This window comes from Pipra filicauda, unplaced genomic scaffold (genome assembly GCF_003945595.2).
Source record: "Pipra filicauda isolate LSUMZ 115617 unplaced genomic scaffold, ASM394559v2 scaffold170_size1570365_pilon, whole genome shotgun sequence".
Lineage (NCBI taxonomy): Eukaryota > Metazoa > Chordata > Aves > Passeriformes > Pipridae > Pipra > Pipra filicauda.
Genome location: NW_024104218.1, coordinates 97,084 through 122,626, shown reverse-complemented (window position 1 = coordinate 122,626; position 25,543 = coordinate 97,084). Strand labels below are relative to the sequence as shown.

At 51.2% G+C, this 25,543-nt stretch overlaps 1 protein-coding gene across 5 annotated transcripts; it reads right to left on the bottom strand.

Moving 5' to 3' along the window:
• Window positions 1–27: 27 nt before the first annotated feature.
• ADAMTSL2 (ADAMTS like 2) lies at window positions 28–25,305 on the bottom strand. Of its 5 annotated transcripts, none has more exons than XM_027741534.2 (19): window positions 25,274–25,305; window positions 23,679–23,790; window positions 22,507–22,649; window positions 21,825–21,900; window positions 21,316–21,418; window positions 19,595–19,740; window positions 19,369–19,492; window positions 18,326–18,406; window positions 16,963–17,138; window positions 15,692–16,034; window positions 14,614–14,995; window positions 11,002–11,105; window positions 9,014–9,140; window positions 6,865–7,078; window positions 5,020–5,175; window positions 3,604–3,774; window positions 3,308–3,484; window positions 2,071–2,215; window positions 28–845 (listed from the first exon to the last, which is right to left on the bottom strand). In XM_027741534.2, exons 2-19 carry the CDS (start codon window positions 23,787–23,789, stop codon window positions 727–729), a joined length of 2,898 nt encoding a protein of 965 aa, XP_027597335.1. In that variant the 5' UTR covers window position 23,790; window positions 25,274–25,305; the 3' UTR covers window positions 28–726. The 5 variants fall into 5 exon arrangements, with proteins under 5 accessions (XP_027597335.1, XP_027597336.1, XP_039235509.1 ...); XM_027741535.2 differs by having other exon boundaries at window positions 15,770–16,034; XM_039379575.1 differs by having other exon boundaries at window positions 14,614–14,962; window positions 15,770–16,034.
• Window positions 25,306–25,543: the final 238 nt, after the last annotated feature.

The window sequence follows — 25,543 nt, the reverse complement described above, 5'->3', positions numbered from 1 at the left end:
ACTGGAGAATAAAACAAAATACCACCATAAATATGACAACTTTATTAAAATATACATATGAGTACAAATTAATGATTATATGGATAAAGTTCACTGTCTGTAAACAAATATATTAAAAAAGAGCACGTCTTTTTTGTGATATAAAGTGCAGTTATGTTTCCATATTATATACAATATGTCAGCATCGGGGGGGGTGTAAGGACTATGGAACTAACATTTGATTATAAGATAAAATTCTCTGAAAAAGTATACACCTACATATTACAAAGAAGGGCTTGAGTTCATTTAGCAAATGAGAATCAGCTTCCCACCACATTAGATGCAGCTAACAAGAGTGTGCAGGTCTTGGGATAAATTAGGAGAGAGGCACTAATCCCCTTGGCGGAGGGAAATTTGCACTTCCCCGAGTTCACACCTTCCCCTCACCCACCCCAAACTTGCACAGAGGGAAGAAACCAAAGGACCAGACCTTGTGAAAAAACACATGGATGTACCTGCAGTTTGGGGGAATCAAATATACACGACTTTATGTACAGCTCTGATAGCGGGGACTCCCAACGGGCTCTGCGCTGAGTCGCGCCGGCACCGCCCCGGGAGAGGGACGAGGAGAGAAGTTGTGCATCAGTGGGGAAATAAAAAACAACCCAAACGCATCCTGATCACCAGTCTGTGGGATGTGTGGCTAAATGGAACACGGAGCCCTCGCTAAGGGAGGTGCTGCCGGCACTAGGAGTGGGGCGCGCGGCAGGAGCGGCAGCAGGCTTTGCTGTAGTACCAGTGGCTGCACAGGTTCACTTTGATGGCCAAAGCACAGTTGGTTCCTGCCTGGTCCTGGCAGCTGTCGTCTGGGGGAGAGAGCACAAAAGGCATGATGAGGAAAAGAAATGAAAAATAAGCCATTGCAAGCTCATGAGCTCATTTTTCCCCCTGCACAGCTGCCCTGAACACCACGGGCTGAGCGACACATCATCCCTGGCTGCAACTGCCACCTCCCTGATACCTTCCAGCATCCCCCAGAAAACACCATGGAGCTTCTCAACCTGAGCAAGAAGGCTGACCCATTCAATCACACCAGGCCTGGCTTGGGGAGCCTCATTTGGTCCCAGCCCTGAAGCTCAAGCTCTTTCCTGTGAAACAGAGCTGCCCAGGGATTGCTGGAGCCACCGAGGGAGCCTGGCACTGAGCTGCCCCCAAGCCAAGGGCCTCCCCTGGTAGGGCACAGGGTGACTCCAACATATTCACAATTTCTGCCCCAAGGAGGCAATTTGAAAAAGGGAATCCAGCAGTGCCACAGCCAGAGTTAAGGGCAAGTGAGATGCTGGGGACAGGAAAGAGGCCAGAGGCTGCTTCAATACTCTTCCAGCTCCTTTCAGAGCAATATTTTGCTTCAAACCCACAGGATTTCCACTTTCATATATATTTATATATTTTTTTCTTAAAATCCATAGGATGCATGAAACCAGGCTGGTCACCAGGCTGGCCACAAGACACCTCACAAGCTCCATGCCCCATCCTGATCCCAAGGGAGAGGGCAGCTGAGAGCACCCAGCAAGGCCAGACCTGAGCCAGGAGCCGGCCCCAAATCTGTCTCCCATTTTCATGCTTTTCTCCCACATCGTCCTTATTCCCAAATCCTATTAAAGGATTAGAACCACATGTTTGCTAAAGATCACAGGGACTTTGAGCCAGCAGACGAGTCAGATAACGAGATAGTTACAGATCCCACAGGACATTCGGAGACCAAAAATCATTAAAATAATGGCACAGATGAAACTTCCTAGGCTTAAGCTGGAATCACATAGAAACAGCACCCGAGTCAGCTCTCAAAGATCCATTTTATCTTTAGGTAAGGACATGCTTCTTCTGAACTCTCTCCTTAATTTAATGGGGCTACCTCCAGAAATAGCCAGTGCACCCCATTACTTGGGCACAGAGGGAGAGTCGCCCCCATATATCCTCTCTGGGATGATTATCCAACTGGGGGCAGTGGAAGCTAAGATGCTGGCAGTGCTGCTTGGGGGGATCCATGGAAAATCAAGGCCACAGGGTGCTGCCAGCAGTGGGGCTCACCTGGGGGCTCTGTGGGGCAGGGCTGCAGGTCACAGGTCTGTTTGCCCACCGGCTTCACCAGCGGGTCGCAGCCCCGGACGATGTCCTTCCCTTGGTAGCACTTCACATCCCGCATCCTTACACCAATTCCACAGGTTTTTGTGCACTGGGGAACAGAGAGAGGGTAAGGCAAGACCCTGCCATCACAGGGGATTGTGCTGAGCCAGAATCTACTTTAAAAAATGTGCTTGCTGGAGGTGTTAAGGCAGGAGGAGAACTCTTCCCCTGGCTGAATGCCTTGTCTCAGCACCACAACACTGGCCCCTTACTCCATCTTTGCTGCCAACACCATGAGCTTCTGCCCAGGGAGAGATAGATGTGGCCCCATCTCTGGCACTGACATCTTCCCTCCTCCTGCTGCCCCTTCACAAGGGGCCACGAATGAGTTGGCCCAGTCCATACACTGCTCTGTAGGACCGGGGTGGCTGCAGCCAACTCAAGGCCATGGGACCCCCACAGCACCCCGGGAGTGGGGCTGCAGAGTCAATACCTCTGCACATCCCACCGTGGGTTTGTGGAGCCACTGCTGGGCCCGGCACTCGCTGCCTGCTGCCCTTTGGATGCCTCTTCAGGCTGGGATTACAGCAGGGCTGCTTTGGCTAATTATAGGCTGTGATGATGGTTTGCAAGACTAAACAAAACGAGGCGCCTGGAGCACGGCAGAGGAAGGCTGAGTTTGGGAGGGCTTGCAGGAAGCCCACGCTCTCTGGGCTGAGCCCCTTGGCCACCAAACCTCAGCTGCCTTTCAGACCGTGCAGGATGCTGGGGCAACCTGTGCATCCTCAATCCCTGCATCCCTAGGGCAGCCACCCCGTGAGCTCCGTGCACAGCCCCAGCCATGCTCCCAACAGCGGCACCAGGAAAAAAGAGGAGGAGAAATAAAGAAAAAAAATAAATCTACAGCTGACCCCAAGCACCTCCTCTCAATCCTGTTCTCCCTGAGCACAGTCAGTCCCAGTTGTACCACGGCAGGGCAGGCTCTCTGCTCCAGGCTGCCAGTGCAGCAAAAGCCCCTCTGGGTGCTCCTTCGGGGACCATGTCCTGCAGAGATTCACCCACCACCCTGGGGCATTCTGCAGGCAGTGTGACCTTTGGTACAAGGGGACAGGGCTTCACACCCCCAGGGCGAGCACATCTTGAAGGAAAAGCACTTCCCCATCTCCCTCCCATGGATCCTCCGGGCTCCCTCCCCGCTCACCTCCGACCAGGGGGTCGTGTACCACTTGAAGCACGGCCGCTCGAAGCACGTCGTCTCCTCCACGGGCTTCTTGGCCACGTCACAGTCAGCGGGGTTGCGGGTCTTGATCTTGCCGTTGACAATCTCCAGGCAGAGCACGATCCTCTTCTTCACACCCCGGCCACACGTCGTGTTGCACTGCAGGGGCACGAGTGGGGCCCGATGAGACCCGCACACCCCAGCCCGACCCCGCTGAGGGCACCCCCCCTCCATTGCCCCCCAAAACCAACCCCCTGCTGCAGAGGGGCTTCACTTACCCGCTCCCAGTCCTGTGCCAGCCAGTGCGAGGGGCAGTTCTTGTCCCCGCAGGGGTGGATGGCCAGTGGCTTGGTCTCCAGGTTGCACTGTGACTCGGGCACCACGCGCCCGTCGCTGGTTTTGCAGTACACGTGCCGGATCATCCTGCCCTGCCCGCAGCCACCGCTGCACTGAAACCACAGCGGGCATGGCGGGCGGTCAGGGGTGGGGAGGCAGCAGGGCTCCATCCCTGCCCCATCCCACAATGCAGACGGAGAGGCCCCCACCTCCCCAACCCCATCTTCCACAAACCATGGGGGGATTATTTGGGCTCAGCTTAAAATAGTCACAGGGAAGCTCAGCAGATCCTTCCCAGGCAGCCCCACCACAGCCAACACAGATTTAATCATTGCAGAATCCTAGAATGGTTTGGGTTGGGAGGGACCTTAAAGATCAACTCGTTCCACCCCCCTGCCATGGGCAGGGACGCTTTCCACTATCCCAGGTTGCTCCAAGCCCTGTCCAACCTGGGCTGGAACACTTCCAGGGATGGGGCAGCCACAGCTTCTCTGGGCAACCTGTGCCAGTGCCGTGGCCCCACCGTGTTGAGCAACACTCAGCATCTCTCAGGGCAGGCAGCAGGGGAAGCACCACAAGCAGGGAACCCCCGGGGTGGCTCCCAAAGAGGTCAAGGCAAAGGGGACCGAGGAAGTGGCTGCAAATATTCCACCCCCACTGCCAAGGGCCAGACAGGCTCTGCCCGGAGCAGCCAGCGCTCTCCGGCGCTTTCCCGGCTGCTCTTGCAGAGGCTCCTGGTGTTTCATAGCGCCGCTGCTGCCATGGAAACTACTTATTTTTAGCTGATGTGAATGTATCAAAACCTGGGTAAAAAAAAAGGGGAAAAGGAAGGGAAAAAAAAAAAAATGAAAAGGGGAAAAAGGGAAAAGAGAAAATAAAAAAAAAAAAAGGAAAAGGGATTTAAAAAAGGAAAAGGTTCATTTTTTGGGCATGGAGCATCAGCATTGCCAAGGAATGCTGTGCAGCAGACAGACAAAGGGATTTTGACACCCACTAAGGCCCTCAGCCAGGTCTCTCAGGGTTTAACCCCTTCTGCACCGCATCCCCTGCAAGGCAGGACCCTCAAGGAGGACCTAGGGAGAATCTATGGGATCCACTGGGGTGCTGGATCACCACCAGTGCAGTCAGGGTGACCCAGGGTGACAGTGCTGGCAGAGGTGACACCAAGACTGGGAAAGCCAAAGCGGTGGAATTGTTTGGAGGCTGGATCCGAGCACAGGCTGCCTGCGGGTCTGTAGGAGCTGGGAGCTACCAGGGAGGATAAACCCAACCCCAAAACTCCCAGTGCCAGAGACAAGCCAGCCTGCAATCTGTGATGGGCTGCGATGGCCACTCGGCCGGCCACTCCGGGGTCTCACCGGTCCCCAGTCGGAGACGGTCCACTGCCTGTCACAGGGTGGCCCCGTGCAGTTCTTCTCGGCCAGGGGCCGGGCGCTGGCGTCGCACAGCTTCTCCTCCTCCGAGCAGCGGATGTCCCGTGTCACCACGCTCCGCTCCCCGCACCGGGCTGAGCACTGCGGGAGGGGACAGGGGGGGACAGCATCAGCCGGGGCTCCCGAAGCGATGGGAGCTGGGAGTCGCTGGCTTCGCGTTTGTTTTTTTTTTTCCACACTTCAACATGAAACTCTAAAGGCACACGCTGAAAATGCACAAATTACTCTTCCCCAGAACCCCCTCGACAGCTCCAGCCGTCAGCTCAAGGTGCAGGAGGGCTGCATCCTGCCCGGGTGCTGTGCTCTCTGACAGGTGATGCCAGAGGGTGGGAACCCAAGGCTCCAGAAATGCCTGATCAGAGCTGAACAGTTTTAGCTGTCACTTAGAGACAGAGTGAGATCTCCCTCGCCTCCTTCCTGGGAACAGCCAGCTCCTCTTTGGAGAATGTTTTCCCCCCGAGCTGCACAACTGAGATTTTTATGCTGCAGATAAATTTGGCACTGCACAGCCCAGTGACATTATTTAGAACTGGATTTGAGTTACTACAGTCTCTCACACACACATTTGCTCTGTGCATAACGTAAAGCAGGGAAAAGTGTCAACAGCACAGCGCTCAGACGCACCGCGCCGAGATGTTAATCCTCAGAGCCCTGAAATGTGCTTTTTTTTAATGCCTATTTCCCCAGCCAACTTGGCACCCCACCTCAGATGGGATCCAAAGGAGATTAGCTTTGCTGCTGGCTAAGAACAATCTACTCCAGGACTGTCTCAAGCAATCTGTCCCTGACACATGCTGGAGGAGAATACAGATTTCTGTAAAAAAAAGCCACTCTGGTTTGCTACGCCGGACAAAACGCGCCAGCACGTGCACAGGGAGCTCCTCTCTACCTGGCTGGGAAAGTCAAAACATCCTGCACCACCAGGGAATGCACCAGCCTCTCCATCAGCTCCAGGGAAACTATGTACACCAGCTCGCAGAGGAACAGAGACATTGAAATTATGACTAAGACGCGTTTTGGGAGCTTCCCAGGAGGAAGAGTCATATTCCTCATGATGTAAACCATGGGGCAGGTTGGCACCCACGGACAGCTCGGCTCAGAGCTCAGTCTGCTCTTGCTTAAATAAGGTCTGTGCTTGATTTGGGAAGAGGCACCCTGAGGAAGCAGCACTGGTTTGGTTGTTTCCATGGGTTTATGTTTGTAAGGGTTGTGCTGGAACACTGTTGGTGCCTGGAAAGGAATTCAGGGCACAAACCCTTTCCACAAGTTTTCCCAAGAAAACCAGTGAGGTAGAACAGGAGCAGCACTGTGCCTTCCCAAACCATCTCAGCAGCTTTGGGGATCGGCTTAAGGCACAGCTAGGAGAAGGTTTCGTTCTCCATGTGCTGCAGAGAAATTGGAGGTGAGGAAGGGAAGTTTACAGGAATTTAATTCAGGTGTGAGGTGGAATCTCCTCCCTGGCACCTTGGGGTTGAAGAGGCTGCCAAGAAAGTCATGGTGGGAGGATCTGAGCTGTGGGCTCCTGCCCTACCTCAGGGTCTCAGCAGCCCACAATTGACAGATGGTAGTGACCTCCCCATCCTATATGGGAGCCAGATCTTCATTTTAGGGGAAAAAACCCCTGCTGCACGTTGGTCCACGTGCAGTGACAGCAGTGAGTGTCCGCACAGGCCAAGTGTCTGACGGCTGTGGGTGACTTTACACCGGGAAAGGAACAGAAAAGCGCAGGCACAGCTGCTGACCCTCAGCACTGCCAGGCCAGGGACCCACCTCAGACCACTCGGACATCTCCCACTGGGGCCCACAGGCCGGGTTCTTGCAGACCTTGCGCTCGTCCGGCCGGGTGATGTCGGCGGACTCGCAGAGGTCGCTGTACACGGAGCTGTCGAACCCCGGCGAGATCATCTTCCAGCAGCGGACGATGCGGAACTGGTATCCCTCCCCACAGGTGCGGGAGCACTCGCTCCAGCTGCTCGTCTCCCACCTGCAGAGGGAAGAGAGAGAGGGGCCGTCACGCCAGGCACGGGAGCATCCCATGGGAAAGCCCTGCCTGCCCTCGGCTGGAGGGAGGTGGCTGCGATAGGAGCAATCTGTAGTCAGGCTGCCAGCACACAAGAAGTTTTCCCAAGGGATGTGAGAGGTTTTCCTAGGGGATGGGAAGCATTGCCATATGGTGGTTTCACCCAGCAGACCCCAGCTCGTGCTTGGAGCTAAACACCAGCTTGTCAGGAGGAAGGGTGGCACAGCAGGGCCTGGCCCGGTGTCCTCAGTGACAAGTGAGCGTTTGTCACCACGGGCTGCAGCTTCCCCCACTGCGACCCCGGCTGTGCCAGCACATTTCTCCATCATGCTCTTTGCCCATGTTTGACCTCTCTCTTTTCTGCCTGCTCAGCTGAAGCACAGAGAGGACACAGCCATCCATCACCCTGCAAATCCCAGCAATAATGTCACACAAAGCTGCCTGAGCCGTGGTGGGACAGACATTCACATCCCACCATCACTCTAACTCTGCTAACCACATGTGACAGGCTGGAAGAGCTGGGATCTGCTCCAAGCACTGCCTGTCCCTTACTGTCCCCTGCCACCACTGTCCTGACAAGAGAGGAGTATCTTGTAAACCAAGGATAAAGACATAAAAAGTCAAGCTTTTTACAGTACAGCAACAGAATAGCAATTTTGAATTAAATAATGAGATAAAAATATAAAAATCTAAATGGATCAGAATTTCCAGCTCCTCTGGATGCAGGACTGCCCCGTGCAGCCTGCATGCCTCCCACTGCTGCCACTCTCCAAGCAGGAGAGCCCTGTCTCTGGCTGCCACAAGGCCTCACACCCCATGTGGGGCTCCAGGCACAACAAGCAGCCGCAGGGAGATGTCACACATTTAGAGGTGTCACTTAAATTCAGAAGGGAGATGAAACCAAGGTCTCCCCCATCCAGAGCTGTCAAAATTAACATTTTCTGTTGGAAAAGTGTTGCCAGCTCAAGCAGCCTCCCATCTGCCCAAGTGTTAGGGAATGTGCTGGCTGACCTGTTTGAATTCCCGGTGCTCCCCAGTTTACCCATCACCAAGCTGCAACCACTGGTAAATCACAGAGCAGCTCTTCTCCTCTACAGTGCAAACCCTTCCAGTGGAGCTGGAACAGTACAGCCATAAGGAAGACTTGCTTTATGAAAGACCAGTGGGAGAATCTAAGCATGAAAAGAGCCCTAATATTTGTGCTAAAAAATTACAGATTTATTGCAAATAGAGATTACAGTCCCCAGGGTGCCCACGGGGCAGGTGTGTTCCCAGCAGCAGCACTATTCACCTCCCCACACTTTTCGTGCCTCAGTTGCAGCCTGCCCTGACTCTCAGCCTTAACATGAGAGGTTCAAGGAGATCTTATACTCCATGTGTTTTCCTCCCCTGTCTTCCTTCACAATCACCCCTGCACTGGACACCTCAACAATCCCTGTGTTTGAGAGCCATGTCAGAAGACAACCTTCAAAAGGACTTCCAGCACAGGTTCCCCTCTGCACCAGCAAGCAAACCTCAGTGATGTTTAGCATGCTGGAGGAACCAGAGGGCTGGATTTGTGGCACAGTTTGAAAGCCTGGTCGTTCCACCCAATTCACTCAGATGTTCTCTGCACTCCAGCCAGGGTAGGGGTGGCCCTGCACTGCTCAAAGCTGGACTTGATGAGAGCCCCAGGTGCAAACTCTGCCAGGATTTATGGAAGTTTTAACCTGGCAGCTTGAGCTAAAGCACTCAGAGAAAGTCTTGCTGCATACCCAGCGCAGCTTGGGCAGATGGAACTGGGGGAGGAGGGATGGGGTTGTTACGGGGTGTCCCTGCTGCCCCCCACAAATCCACACCTACCCCCTCCCCCAAAGATATCCACAGCAGAGGAAGCCCTCTGGGCTGTTGAGGTGGTACCTTGGCTGGCACTCTCTCCCAGCACAGAACTCATGGATGGGCTCAGGACGGGTCATGGCATCACAGTACGTGTCATCCACTTCGATCCCATCATAGCGAACACACATCGCATATGTGGACATCACTCCTAGTTTCAAAGAGAATACACACACACAACAGGATGCTTGGTGATTTTGGACATCCAAACTCTTTTTTTTTTTTTTTTTCCCCTCTTTTTCTTTTTTTAGCTGCGTTTTTCCAAACTTCCTCCAGCAGCAAGCTGGACTTTCTGTCCCACGGGATGGATGCTGCCGGGAGGGGAGGACTGCAGTGGCCACCCAGCCAATATGAGCGGCGTGGTTGGGTTTGGCCAGCTCCAAAGCAGGCATGGCCACCCCTGCCAGGGCTTGCCACCAAAATCAATATATGACTAACACATTTTTATAGGAAATACTCAGGGCACCAAGTCTGCTTGGAAGCTCCCACCCTGCCTCGTGGGTGGAGGCGACAGAAAACGGTCCCCAACCCGCTCCATCCACCCTCTCTCTCTGTGCATTACACCCTGTTTGCACCCAGGTGCTCCCCAGGTGCATCCAGCACTCCAGGCCAAGGCAGGGCTCCTGGAGGCTTGGCAAGGAAGCACCTGCCCCTCCTGCTCCCCCTCTGAAAGCAGCGGCAGCCAGTGTCGTCAGACCGAGACCTTTTCCCCCGCAGCCTCCCGTGCCAGAGTAAATGTTGTGAAGTCCATTCTGGGACCTGGCTGGGGACCAGGAGGCTGCTCTGGCTATAGGTAACAAGAGTTGCAGCTCTCAGGAACATATGGTTTACATGAAACCAAAAAAAGATCTACAGCTCTTGACATGGCCTTGCTTCTCTGCGATATGTCATTAAGAAAAGGCAATGAGAAGGGAGAAATTTAAGTAAAACCTCTCTCGGCTTGCTGCGAAACAGAGCAGAGCAGGCTGGCCCAGTGAAGGGAGAAATTTGTTCAGAGGGGCTCAAAGAAGTCAAAAATATCCCAGAACATGTGAATGACAAGATCTTGGGGAGAGGGACGGCTTGCAAAGTTCCTGCTGTGAGCGTGAGTCTGTTGGACAAGAAAAAATGCTGAAAATATAAAGTTCTTGCATTTGCTCTTTTAAGAGAAGTCCCTTAGATTGTAAACTCCTCTCTCCCCCTTCTTTCCTTCTTTGTAATTCCAGAAGCACCACAGGATCTGGATTATTTCAGGGACAGTGCAGGCGAGTGCACAACCCACATGCCTGCTTCATCACAAGGGATGGGCAGGGGCCAGGACCCCCTAACCAAGGGGTGGAGGAGGAGAGAGATCAGGTGCCTTGAAGCTTTTCAGGGGGCAAAAAGGAGGAATTTATGCAAAAAGAGGACATTTATGCATAAAGAAGAGAGGCTCAGTTTTGATATCCCTGGCATCCATGTCGCTGTTCCAGATTTACACCCTCGCAGCCGAGATCAGGCTCCAGGGTAGAAGGAGTGGGAGAAACAAAACACAATCAAAAAGCCAAATGCCATTGTGTTTCCTGCCAGAGCTGAACAATCTTCAAAATTTCACTCTGCGGGGAAGTAGCTGAGCTTTTCAAACCCCTCGAAGCTGTTAAAAAAGGGGAGGAAGGGGAAAGAAAAAGGAGACTTGGCACAGGTTTGGGGATCCTGCTGAGCCCCAGCAGGGACACAAAGCCAAGGGAAGCAAAGGCAAAGTTCAGAGCTCCCCAAAGGGAGGGTGTTTTGCAGGAGGATGGACACGCTGGGCACCAAATCTTGGTCCTCAACACACCTGAGGGGTCAGTGGGCTTTGCATGTTCAGCCCCCAGCTCCTCTCCCCGCCTTTACACCCGGGCAGAGCAGATCTGGGGTTGTGCTAAACCAGCTCCAGAGATCACAGGATCCCCTACACATCACCAGATCCTTCCCATCCCTAACAGACATAAAAGTGACTCACACACCAGGTGATTTCAGCGGTTGTGCAGAATTTGGCTGCTTCATATAACTACCTGTGGTACATGTAGAGCTGCAGGGTTCATGGGAGGAAAGCTTCCACCTGTACATGTCAGCAGCACTCACACCTTGGCCCTTTCTTAACAACTTCAATCTGTTTCTAGCAAACAAAACAAAACAAAAAAAAAAAAGAAACAAAAAACAAAACAAACAAAAAAGGCATTTACAAGGCGAGCGGTGACAGGCCACGACAGACACACACATCTGGCTGCAGTTTGGTTGGGTTTGGGTTTGGGAGGGGATGTGCTTTGTTTGGCTTTGTTTGGGTTTGGTTTTTCTGATTTTTCGGGAGGTTTGTTTGTTTGAATCAATTTTTGTTTGTTTGTTTGTTTCACAACATACCTGTCCTGAGCCCCAAGTAGAATCCCCAGCCCGGTTAGAGGCAGAGCTTCCACTGTCTAGAAATAGAGAGAATGGGATAAAAATACCCACAAGTAGAAACAGTTCAGAATTTAACAAAAAAGTTTGCATTTTCTGCTCAAATACACCTGGCCCTCGGCATACAGTGACTAAAGGTGCAGTATCTCCTCCCCTGTGTCTCCAGGGTTGGGCAAACCAACTCGTGCTGCTCAATGCAGCAGAGATTTCGGCTGCTCCAATCTCCACAGCTCACTCCTTCCCAAAGCCAGCACATGGCACAGGAGTTTATGAGCCTGTTTCTCAAAGCCCACTTGCCTGCCCGCTGCTTTCGCCACTCTTTCTTTGCTTTGGCTCATTTTGGTTTGTTTTAGGTAGGTAATTTGCATCTCTCAGATCCACACTGTGCTCAAACACAGAATGCCATGGGGGAAAGGAGTAACAGAGTCAGCCTGGTGTACAAAAATGCATTTATCAAACCAAGAATAGCAGCTTTTCCCCGTTCAGTGCATCCTCCGGGCTGTGAGGGCGTAACACATCAGGGATACTGCACCTTTACAACAAAAGGCTTCGATTCTGTTCTCATACCTTTGTTCAAACCCTTGAAACAGCTACACTGGAATAGCATACAAGGTTGTATCCTGATATCCAGTTGTCTCTGGCCTGGCGAGATATGCAGCTTGTATGATTTCTAGGCAGCAGAAGCTCTGAAATTGCCTTATTTAGTTGTTTGTAAGAAGAAGTTCAGGTCCAGCCTATCAAATCAACCTTTAAAAGGACACTGTTGAGAATCCAGTCGTTTCCTTTCGGACCCACCCTCCTTCCACCGCCAGCACTGAGCCTCCAGAAGGATTAAAAACAACAACAATCTCATTTTCCCTGTTGATTTTGCCTCTGTCAGTTTGGCAAAGGGTCGCTTCCTGCGTTTGAAATGGAACTGAAATGAATGTGAGTTTTTTTTTTTTTGGTGGAAAAATAGCAACCTCGACTCACTATAAATAGTGTTTTATCTGCCACAGCAGCTCTGCCTGGGGACCCACACCAGACCCTGGTCCCTGCCACGTGCCACCAGCTGCCACCCAGCCAGGAGAGGGCTCACAAATGACACTTGTCAGTGAGATCCATTAAAACATAGCCAACACCTGCTTTTTGTGCTTTAATTTGCCTAGAAAACGGGGTATTACCTAGATGCTTCACTCTATACCCTGCTCTAAGGCACCAGTGTAACCACCAAGTTATCCTGTGACCCAGACTCCTCTCCCTTGAAAAGGAGAAATTCTTCAAAATAAGTTTTATCCTACATCTGAGGATAGAAAAATCTTTCAACAGTGTCCCTTTAACATATGTGATCCCAAAAAAGAGCTTCTATGCATAAGGAGGTCGCAGGGACAAGTTCTTTCCAGAGGAATCAGACATTTGGGCACAGGGCAGAGTTCAGCTCTGACCATTTCCAGCAAAGACAAAACTGTCCTTTTGTTCTCTTTTAAATGCAAACAGCAGCTCATTGTCCCATAAAACTGGGGAGATTTTTATTTTATTTTTTCTCTTTATTATGAGCTTTATAATGAAATCAATTATTTTCTTCCCTGCCTGTGCTTTTCATCTGCTTTTCAAGCAACAACAGCACCAAAAACTAGCACCAGTCCCTCATTCCTAGCTGAGGTCTGGGCTTCCCCTTTTCCCCAAACAGTCCCCATAGTAGAGGAATAATCCTGACAAATACACACAAACACCACAGATCAACATCCAGAGTCCCTGGGCTCACATTTCTCTGTTTAATTTCAGGGTTTTTTTCTAAACAAAAGGGTGGGTTCTCTTGCAGGATAAGCCCTGGCTGCACACCACAGCATGGGATGAAGGATGAAGGGTGCCTGGATCTGTCCCACACATCCTAGAACATTTTTAAACTGCTCCAGGAGAGGAGAAGCAGCATTGCATCCCTACCATGGCCCAAGAGCCACCCACCCATCCCCATCCCAGTGGGGCTTGTTCCTAGAGAGGGAACACCTCTCTGGGAGAGCTCCTGCAAGGTGCTCCTGTAACTGGGTAAATCCATCCACACTAAGACCTACAAGAGTACAGAAAGCAATAAACTCCCCCACCTCCAACCAACACTGTCCCACATGGACAGACTGGCTGCAAAAAGCTGATCTTCCCTTGCTTGTTCATTGACAGGGAATGAAAATGAGCAAAAAGGCACCATCCATCCCAAACTGAGCCTGGGATGGATTTGGGAGGTCTCAAGTCCAACCTCCTGCCCAGAACTAGGCTGACCCCAATAACAGACTGGTCCCACAGGGCCTTGCCCTTCTCCAAGGATGGGGATCCCTGACCCTGGCCCACACCAGGACAAAGAGGTTTTCCCTTGTCTCCAATCCCCATTCCCTCCAGCACAGTTTCTGGCTGTCCCTCCAGCTCCCTTCCTCCTGATGGGACAACTCCAGCCCCCAAAGCTCTTCCCATGCCTCGTGCTCCAGCCCCCTGCCCATGGTACACCAAACCCAGAGCCACATCCTGCTGTCACAACGGGCATCTTGTAACATTTCCACTCAAAACAGCCATTAAAGGAATCCTGAAGGTCCCAATATCAATCAATGAGCTGCTACTGCAGAGCTTGTGATATTCCTGTCCAAGCAGTGACTCCTGTGCTGCTTCTGCAGCTGTTGAGGCAACAAACCCAGGCTGCTCCTGCAGGACCTGCAGTGGAGCTCCTGGTGTCCTGCTCTGCCTCTCCAACACCTCCCAGGCAGGGCCGTGCCTGAGAGGTGCTGGAAGGACATTCCTGCCATCACATGGGAGGAGGATCATAGGTGGCAGTCAACAGGGTGGGTAAGAAGGGGCCAGGACCAACTTCTGCTGCATCAGAACTCGGAGGAAGGGGCTGGGGAATCGGAGCAGGATGTCAAGAGAAGGCAGAAGGGGCCATGGCTCTGACAACAAGCTGTGACAGGAGAGAGCAAGGCCTAAGCTGACAAACGTCAACATGGACTTACCAACATGCCCACTAAGGAGGACAATTAGCTTTCCTCTTGCTTAAACACTGTCTTGACTTTCTGCTCCCAAACCTCTGGTCCTTCCTTCCAAATTAACTCCCAACAGAAAACTTACATGTACATCATCCTACCCCCACTTACCTTCTGCTTCCAAAGCAGAGAGAAAACATGCAGTGGGGTCTGCATTCAGCAAAGGGCTATTATGAGTTGAAAACAACACTAAGCAGGAACTACTTTAATTAAAGACTCGTGTCCTACCTTGCTTTGTGGGTTCTGTTCCCTTGAGGGCTGCTCACGGTGACCGTGGTGTTTGAAAACGGTGTCTCTGCCGACGTGTTGGTGGCTTTGCCGTTGCTCAGCTCCAGGTAAGTGCTGTTGATGGAGTAGGTCACAACCCCATCAGTGTCCTCGTAGTCAACGTAGAGGCTGTCAATGTGTGACCCCACGGAGTTGATGGGGTCTCCCTGGGCAAAGATGCTGTTCATGGTCATGTTGAGCACCAGCTCCTTGGAGTCCGAGGCCTTGTCCAGCAGCTTGTCCGTGATGGCATTCTCCAAGAGGAACTCCCTGGAGGCGAACCTGGGGTCGAAGTCTCTGTCGTCATGGTCTGTCTGGTAAGTAGACCTGGTTACGTTTGAATCTAGATTGGAGCCAACAGGGGGGAAACAACAGTGACAACCACAAAATGCACTGAGCCTGGGAGGGGAAAGCAGCCCGGAGCAGCGGGGACACGCCTGAGCAGCCACCCAGGGGAAGAGAGGCAGGAGTTGGGTTCTTGGGGAGGGGGAATCTTGTGGGATTGTACCCCTTTGGGGAGGGTGTGCAGCTTTGTGGGTCTTATTCCCTCTGTGGTGTGGCCAGAGGAGAGCTCAGCACCCGCCAGCACTGCCCCAAGCAGTAGCAGAGGTCGGAAAGGAAGGTGCCCTCCTGGCCCCAGAGCACATGCAGCCATGCTGGGAAAGCACTCAAGGCAGTTTGGGGGTGGGATGCCAAAGGGACTCGAGTGGGAAGGAAGTTGCTGGGGGCTGGGGAGGGGTGGGTGTTGACAGAAAATGTTGTGACGGGGAGTTTTGAGTACCCAGGGCTCCCTCCTGTCCTCAGCATGAGGCAAAGCACAGCAGGGCATCAGCGGGGAGATTTTACCCACTGTCCACCCTCCAACCCCCACCAGAAACCAGAACCTGAAGGGCAAAGAGGATTTATGAGCAGAGATGTTTTAAAGAACTTTCCGAGGTTTCCGAAACACAAACCAACAGGATCACCAGAGGTAGAAACAGAGCGTTTCTCAACAAGAGCTCTGAGAAGCAGAACAGTGAGGCCCAAGTCTCCTCCTTACCTTGGGGTTGTTTGCCCTTCAGTTTTGGCTCACAGTCAATTGTTTCTGCTCTTTCATAGACCTCATTGGTTTCCTGACCTTTGCTCAAGTTTAAATCTTCCTCCGTGTCCTGCCTTCCAAACACCTGGTTCTCCAAGTCTATCCTTTCCGTGGAGATTTTCCCAAAGTAGGTTGCATTGTGCTGGATAAAACCCAATGGCACGTCCCCATCAAACTCCCTGCTCTCTTCACTATCTGACTCGGAGAAGGTGTAGTAGATGGGCTGCAGATTTTTTGAGTGTGGCTTCCTCAGGAGAGTGTATTCAAACGTGATGGACGGGTTCTTGCCATTTTGATTCCAGACCTAGCAAACAAATTAAGTTATTAGCAGTTGCAGTGAATGTATGGCACACAGAGCTTGTGATTCATTTTGGACTTGACAGTTGGTGAGCATCTACTTTGCTATTTCCAATCTGCTTTCCTTCACATTGCCAGCTTCTTCCAACTGGAGCCCACCACAGTTTTCCAAGGGTTATTTGGCATGGGGATTAGTCCCAGCTCAGGGACTGTGAGCCACAGATCACACCGAGTGACGAGAGACTTGGGAAAGCCACTTCAGAACTTACTGACCAAAAAGGCAAAGCCTTTTTTTTGGTGGCTTCATGAAGAGCACACACCCCCTCCAGCTACTATACCCACAGTGGGGCTGGGGACTCCCAGCTGAGGCACTACAACCTCTTGCTGGTCTAATGTTTTATAAGCACCCAGGCAACCATCGCTTCCCCTTCCAGAGGAGCCTGGGGCTACGTGGAAGATCTCAGGAGCTGGGCTCTGGCTGGCTGCCCAGGAGAAAATTAAGGGACTTTTCTCCAAATGCCTGGTTTTAGATGGTTTGCTTTCAGGAAAGAATTGGGATTTAAGTTTTATGCACTTGTCTAAGCTCTCTGGCCCAATTTCTTATTTTCACTTTTCCTGCCAGGTAACTTGGATACAAGTGCCAAGGAGTAGAAGAAAAATCTCCCTGCAGTGCCTGAGGCATCTTCTCCCTGCAGAGAGGAGTTACCAAGCCCACATTCATTATTCACAGCCCTGCCTGCACCCGAGAGCACCAATACAGATTAAGTAGGTTTGTGTAAGTAATTGGTCACTGCTCCCACTCCCCTCCTCAAGCTGCCCATGTGGCAGGACTCTGTTTCCATGGCCACCCATTCTTTGATCCAATGCAGGTTTTCTCTTCCCCATCACCCCCAGCCTTGAGAACCTGAAAAAAACCCCCAAAAATCAAAGCTCACCATTATGTTCAGCCCTTGATTTGTTGGTCCTTGGGCAACAATGTACTCGATGCCAGTCTCATACACGTCCATGGGCCGGCGGTACTTGAACACTGTGCCTGCAATGTTGAAGTTCTTTGGACTGTCAACTTTATAGTTCCCATTGAAGAAATAGTACCCAGCTTCATCAGCCACAGCTTCAAACGAGAGAGAAAAGTCAGGGCCACCACATGCAAGAGCAGAGGTGTGTGATACCACCCCTTGTTCATTCAGGGGATAAAATTAGAGTGTCACAGTCACAAAACAAGCAATTCTCCTACACTGCAATGCATTGGTCACTTATCTCCAACACAAATCACACGAGTATGTGCCCAGAGTTCTGGGCCATGTGTACATTGCAAGCCCCTGGGTATGTGGCTTTCACTTGCCCATGGCTACTCTCACCCTTTTGGCACCAGCACAGGGTGAACATTTAACAATCCCAGCCCTGCAGACAGAGCCTGTCAGATGGCCAAGGGTAGGAGCTGTCTCCTTGGGAGCCCTGAGCTGATGCCACCTGAGCCAGCAGTGGCCCAAATGGGTCACCCAGAGCTAGCCCAGGAACTGTTAACTAAATCAAGCCTTTTTCATTCATAGAATCATCCTAGAATAGTTTGGGTTGGAAGGGACCTTAAAGCTCATCTTGTTCCAATCCCCTGCCATGGGCAGGGACACCTTCCATTAGACCAGGTTGCTCAGAGTCACATCCAACCCAGCCTTGAACACTTCCAAGGGTGTGGCATCCACCTTCCTGCACATGGCACAAGCCTTTGAGGCAGCAGAGCATGACAGCAGCAAATGTGCCTCTCTTGAGCAAGTCCATATTTTTCCCACTGATGCCAAGCAGCTTTGCCACCTCCACCATGAGATGGATGGTGTGGCCACCAACAGTTCAGTGAGGCAACATGTAGATAACATCCTCTTGGTGCTGTTTTCATGGGGCCATTGCACATTCCCCATGTGGGAGAACATCGAGGGAATCACAAGAGAGGTGAAATCACTCGGCCATCTGTGATCCAGCACCAGAGTGTTTGTCACACCACACTGAAATCACAATAATATTGACCAACAGTTCCTGCATTAAAGCAATCAAAGTGTTGATAAACACGGCCCAGGTGCTCAGAGACTGCAGAGAAGAGCAACACACTGGCTTAGACAACACGGTTGGATTTGCATTGACTACAGATTTAGCTCATGTCTGCAATAAATGGACTCGATGATCCTTGTGGGTCCCTTCCAACTCAGGATATTCTAGGATGACAAAACTGCTTCCAGCCTCGCATTGGAAAAAGCATTATCCAGCATAGGCATGCATCCTAGGGAAGCACCAAGAGGTTATACACACCCAGAACATCTGCAGACTTTTTCCGTTCCACTATCTGGATATCCCTCGCTCCGGCGGGAATGTGCGTTACCAGAGAGTAGCCTACGGGAAACTACGGATTAATGAAAGGATCTTTGTAACACATAATCTGAATGAAACACTCCACAGTCCCTGCAACATAGTTAGCACTCTGGCCTGGGCCCAAAATTATTTTCAAGGAGTTATGGATTTAAAAAAGCCCCTAATGTTGGTAACTGTTGAGCTGAAAATATGATCTTGCCGGTAATAGGAAATTCATCCTGGTTTACAGGGGGAAAACGCATCCAAAGGGGGGAAAGGATGCAATCCTTACATGCACAGATATCATGTTTATCAAAACTGGTGTAAGAAAAAGCTATCTTCAAATATATTATCAGCTAGAGAAGCTGTCTCATGGTTCAGTATTGATCCCATTGTCAGCCAGTCTTCCTAAAACACCTGCAAGAAATTACAGCTGGTTTCTCCTCTGATTCCCCTTTGCTTAGCACTAGGCAAGAGATGGGATGGGACAAGTCCTCCTACAGCCACTGAGGTTCCTGCAGCTTGCTCCATCTCAAACTGATCCTCAGAGAGCATTAATCACAATTCCTGAGTTAGACTGCTATATTTAGGACAAGTAGGTTCTGCTGATTTTTGAAATCCTGGTGTTTCAAAATATCATAGCTTCCTGTTATTACAAATAATTTATTTCTAGTCTTACTGGGTCATGAGTGTCCTGGTTTTGGCTAAAATAGACACCACCCTCTTGCATAACCCTCTTGCACCAATCAAAACCAGAGACACCTCTGGTTTCTGACAACCCTCATGCAAAATTCCTGTTTGGTTGTTTGTTTGTTTTTTTTTAAACAAGGCTTTCCCTGCCCAAATTTACAAGTGGCATTAACACACACAGAACACGTGGGGAAAAAAAAAACAAACTGAAGCTGGGCAGTTGGTAAGGGTTGAAAGCCATTTACCAAAGAAATAAGTACATTTTAAAACCAGCCCTCTGACACAAATAAAGCCCACGGTCCCCAAGGCCTCACCAAGATGAGAATTTCCTTTCCGGTAACTGCCGGTTACGTGGGTGCAGCTGCTCCCATCTCCTTGGCAAACTCCACATTTATCCAAGGTGTGGGTGGAAAAGAGAATGCCATCACAGCCAATGGGCTAAAAAATGCACAAACAGAGCATTGAAGGGTCAGGCAAACGTTGCACCATCGCAATTTTCTGAATGCTACTAACAGTATTTTTGCTATAATGTTTAACAACCTCACATTTTCCAGACACGCAAACCCCTCGGAAATCAGTGTATTTGCAGGAGGTTCCATCCCGAGCCTGAACCATTAACTGTCTCTGGCCATCCACAGTGGTGCAATGAAGGTCACAGGGCTTGCTAGAAATGTGAACATAGTCATCTAAGGGGAAAGGATATAAAGAGATATTCAAAACCAGCAGAAACACAATAACTTTCATCCTACAGAAGTCAAGGAACCTCTGCCAAGCTAAACAACAGCAGCAACAGAACAACTGCAGAGCAGCCAACAGTTCAGAAGTTGCCACCTCTTGTGTTTCAGGCTAGACAGGAGATGGCACTTCTGACAGTGTAACAGCCCTCTGCTGCAAGGCTTTGCACAGCCTGGCAGACCTCTCTGCTGCCAGGAAGAGATGCCCAAGGGATGCCAGTGGCACCACCAGCAGCACTCCATACAGGAGTTAAATAAACAGATGTATTGTTAGAAAGACATAAGTAAGCCTATATTCAAACCCATGGCAACTTAAAACATTTTATACTATATAACTTTTCCATAAACATTCAACCCATGCTGGACTTAATTCGCCCTTTGCTTTCTGCAGACAAAACTGTCTGGCAGCATCCACCAGCACAGCAGTCCCACATTTTACAACATCCACAGGAAACAAATTACAAACTCATATTTGCATCAGAAAACATGATGCCAAGTGTTTATCTCCCCCAAATCCTGAGCAGTCGTGTACCCACTGGCCTGTGTGCCCCAGCAAGGCAGCACCATTGTCAAAACATTACTGTGCAAATCCCCCAGGAGCCACGTGAGCACCTGCTAAAACACAAAGCAATTCACTGCAACATCCCTGGTGAATCAGCCTGAGGAGCAAACATGTTTAGAGAAACTGTCACCTTGCCACAGCAAAGGGACAAAGCCACCAAGGAGCTGCAGCTCATGGGCCAAGTTCTACCCTGCTGACCCTCCCAGGGCTGGAGAGGGAAGGGCTTGTTACATGGTAAAGGAGGCAACAAGTGATTTCATGAAGAGTAATTGTTCTTAGGCATGGACAGAGACCACTAAAATAAAGTTGCAACAGATCCCATCTCTATTTTTAGGCACCCAATGGCACTGTGAATCTGAAGAACCAGCACTCAGCAGTCTCCTCGACAGAAGGGTCTTGAGTACCCAGTAGTTCTAAAACTTGGTCATGATTTGTGTTGTAACACTCGGTTCTGATAGGAGTTTGGTGTCTAAAATTTAAATCAAATCTCAGTCTCTGACTCCCAGGTTGTTCCTGCAGTTCTGTGTCGCTCACCCCTGGGTGACCAAACTGACTGACTGAGTCTGGGTGACGTTTGACAGAGCACATGGAGGGCGTGGGAGCGACAAATGTCACCGAAACACAGCACAGCCAGCAATGGCCTCGTCTCAAAGGACACTTGTCCGGGTGAGCCTGACCCTCCCTGCCAGCACAGCCCATCACCCCATGCTCTCACATCCTCCTCCAGCCCCTCTGGTCCCCATGAGCTGAGAGCAACACCGGTTACAGCCTCAAATTCATGTTATTATTCAATTTTTAAGCTACCCTGCAGCTGCCAAACATGCCTTTGAAGTTGGGACAGCTGATTGTGCCTCTGAAAAATCATTTTGAAACAGCAGAGGAGGAGCCTTCCTGCAGGCTGTAGCATCATAACTATCAAAATATTTGGCTGAGCATTATGAAACACACAAAGAATGTCTTGTTACCAGGATATAAAGGTTTCCATTGATATGTTCTGCCATTATACACATGGGAGTTAAATGATGAGCACTGCTCCTCTCGGAAGCTCCTTCCGTTCGCAGGGCACTCCTAGAATAGGATACATTAACATCCTGATGGAAACAAAGTGCGGGAAAAGTTTCTGGCACATCACGACCAGCTGCAAGGAGTGTTTCCACCACCTTCCCCATCCAGGGCTATATCCTCCTCCTCCTCCTCCTTCTCCTCCCCCCACTGCAGGAACAGCCAGGGGGAGCCCCCTGGTAAATGGTGCAATTATCACTCATGCTGGGGTTTTATGGCCCCCAGCAAAGGTAAAAGGCCCAAAGTCCTGACATAATAGTGATGGGCATTAAAGAAGGGGACTCCCAGTTGCTTGGAGGGGCAGCAGGGTGACAGCTACAGGGCAAATAGTGTTGCCTCTCCGAGGGACCCAGAAATGCCATACATGACTTCCCACACTGATTGTTCCCAACAAGACAAAAGATATCCTTACTTGTACTTTGCAGAGCTGGTATCTTTTGGATGTCCCAGTGCAAGTTTTATTAGCCAGCCCACTCACCGATTTTCTTCTGAATAAGGAGATGATGGTTAGACAAGGATCAAAAATAATTTTCCCTTTTTTAGATATATTTGTCCCTTGTCTCTGTAAGGTCAGTCTCCATGTAGTAGAGAGATCTAACATAATCTCCCTGGAGTGGGTAGCAAAGGTCTCTCTGGCTTTGTTACCTGCAGCATCAACTATTCCAGCAGGTATCATGGAGATGAGGGCTGGGGACAAAGTTTACAAAGTGCTTTTTGGCGACCACACAGCCTGGAGAGGGTAGAGCCAGGCACAGAGCACCTGGGATCAGCAGGTCCCCAACCAACCCTGCACCACGGGGGTCCTCACTGCTGTGCCCAGAAGCCTTGGGAATGGGCTTACAGTGTGTCTGCTGCCCTGCTGCACTAATCCCTGCTGGAGACACTGCAGGGCCAGCACAGGAGTAGCTTGGCTGGTGGCCCTGGCAGGGATGCCCAGAGCACAGCACCCTCAGGGACGCACCTTCTGCCCAAACAGGGTTCAGACACTTTTCTATCAATCCTTATTCACTGAGCAACAACATTTTGGATCAAGTTTACCTCCAGCAAGCTGGAGTCTCCTCCCCCCTCCCCCCCCCACCAAGTGAGTGCCGTACCTCTGCCGCAGGCAGTGCCTCTCCTGGGATTTGACACCTCCCCCACAGGTCCTGGTACACGCTGTCCACTTGGTCCACTCGCCCCACCAGTACGCCGTGACGTCTGCCCCCTCCTCCAGGCTGTTGGAGGTCTGTGTCAGGTCCTGCTTGGAGCAGGTGGGGCAAGAGAAGCAGCAGTCAGTGTCCACACCCCGGAGCCTGGGTGAGGGGACTGAGGGCATCCCCCTCCCAGCCTGCCCTGTGAGATCAGAGCATTGCCTTCTCCAGCTGAGGTCAGCTCTGAGGTTTCCATCCTGCAAGAAGTCTTGCATTTTTCCAATTGTGTTTTCATTACAAATTGGAATGAAAAGGCAATATTTGGGATTCCTCAGGAAAGGAAATGCTCATTGTTTCTCTCAGTTGGCAAAACCAAGCTCCCAAATAACCCCAAACGCTCCAAGACTTTTGGTGCTCTCTGACTCTTGTTCCACAGAGAATTCAGGGAGCTGAAAAACCAGTTGCAGCCAAAAGCTTCACTGAAAGCTTCAGCAAACCCTTGCAAAACCCCTCTGCAGCAGGAGAGCATGCTAGTGGGTGCCACCGGGTGCCAGCAGGCTGGAGGAGCCTGTGTGCTCTCTTTGCAAGCACAGGTTTGGCACATCAGGAGGGTCCCTGACACCCCCACGTCCCACCTCCTGGTGCAGCCATGCAGAGGCCAAATGAGATGCATCCACATCCCTTACCAAGGGGCATAGAGCCTGCTGGGGGATCCCAGCTATTGCTCATTGCAGTGGGAGGGACTTAATTTTCCCCCCAGAATCACCTGCTGGTTAGGGGAGTGCTATAATTTCTGTGCTTACTGAAAAAGGGATAAAATTATTCCATGCAAAGTAAATCAAAGCTCCAGCCACTGCAGGGACCGAGGAGTGATGCCCTAGAGCAGGGCTCAGCCTTTCAGAGTCCTTGAAATGACCTGTGAATACTGTTAGCCATGAAAGTACAACCTTATTATTGTCCCCTAAAAGGTACAACTTACAAGCCCAAACTAAAGAGCTAAGCCAAGTCAGAGAGCTCCACACTTTCTGGAGACCTGATGCATGCACAGAGCAGTCCTGCAAAAGCCCCAGGGTTTGCTCTTTCAGACACTGCAGCATTTTAAAGCCCAGGGACCCCCTGGAGGGTGATGTTCTTACCTGAGCTATCACAAAGAAAACGTTGCCCACAAGAAGAAGGGCCAGGGTGCCTTTCAGCTGCGATCGGGCACTGATGGAGATGCTGCTCCACCTCCACTTAGGTACCTTCATCCTAGAAAGCAACCAGACACTGCACTAAGCAAAAATCCCACCCAGCCCCACCACCAGCAGCAGGGGCTGCTTTGCTGCCTGGGTTACACAGCACATGTGTTCTCCAGCATTTCCGGTCAGCCAAGTGACACCAGACTCCAGTGACTGCAAGGGCTTGAGCCTAAAATTATATTTAATTAGTGGAAGCATTAACACAGTACAGGTTCACTTCCCAGCTCGGTTGTTCTCTGTCAAACCACAGCTTTGCACGGGTTTCCAGTGGCTGCACCTGACACCACTCCCAGCCTGTCTTGAAAGAGAGCACAACTTACACCAAAGCAAGTGTTGCACAGCAAGTAACTAGAAGTGTCCCTGGATCCATAAAAGCAGTGCATTTAAATATCCTCATTTACAGAACTGGTCCTGGAAGAATGAGATGAAAGGCTTCATAAACAAAAAAGTGCAATTAACAGCCATTATTTCTCCTTTTTTTTCATTTGTTCCACTCCAATTCCCATCGATTCCCAGGGAAGGAGCCTGTTCTTATAGAAAAGAAACGCCCCACAATTAAAGAGCAGAAATGAAGTATCCCAAGTGTCAGCCTTTCATCTCTTTCTCCATCTGCCTCATGAAAGAGAGTAACCCAGAATGGCATTTTCTTAAATAAAACCCAGCTCAAAACCACAATACGTTTTATTGTGAACCTCGCTGCAAGAGCCAGAAAGGAGCAGGTTTCAGGAAATCGTGCTTCCAGGCAATCAAAGCAGCTCACGTCTGTAAGAAAAGGAAAGAAAAAATATCCTCCCCTGAGCTAATTTCCCTTGAAAAGCAGCTAGACAGTATCTTTGGGAAGCAGGGGGGTGGGAGAGGTGCTGCTCCTAAGGAGAGGGGGCAGGACTGCAGACCTGCAACATAAAGAGCTTCTTTCCTACCGCTTCTTTTTTTTTTTTTCTTTTCCTCCTTGCAAAGGTTTTTGTAGCGGTTTTGGAAATGCAGAATTGCCGGTAATACCAGCACTGCTTTGGTATCTGGCTTAGAAAAATTACCAGAGGGTTTCCAGGTCCCTAAATCCGCTCTGCGAGCGCCCTAGAGGAGAGGTCCAGCATGCAAAAGAGACTTTCCAAGAGGCAGATCCATTGATTAATGGGAGCCCAGAGCGCTTGGCCGGGGATCTCGGGGACAGGTGGCTGAGACTTGCCTTACACTTGGTTCTCATTAAGGCTCCCAGACACTCCTGACTCGAAGCCAATACCAGAGCGCGCTCGGAGTTTATCCTACAGGCGATCGGGGCTGCGTGGTTAAATAGAGGAAAAATTAAGGAAAGCGGGGAGGGATGTGGCCGAGTAGCATCGCGGAGCCCGCCCCGGGGGAGCGCCGGAGGCAGGAGGGCGATGCGGGGGCGATGATGCAGAGCCGGGATGCGGGGCTCGACTTCTGCGGGGCGGGCAGCGGGGAAGGGTCCGGAGGAGCCGGGATGGGACGGGACAGGACGGGACGGGCCGTACCTGGCGGCGGCGGGGCCGGGCGGGACGATGCTCCGGGGCCGGGCGGGAGCGGCGGCGGCGCGGAGCGGAGCAGCGGCGGCCCCAGACGCTCTCTCCCTCCTTCTCCCTCTCCCGACTTCAAAGGGCAGCCAAAAGCGCCGGGGCTTCCAGCGAGGAGGAGCCGCCGCAGTGGCTCCCCCCAGCCCGCGCCGGCCGCTCTTATAGCGGCGACGGGGGGGGAGAGTGGGGGGGATAGGGGGGAGAGCGGGCGGAATTCACACCTCTCGGCCC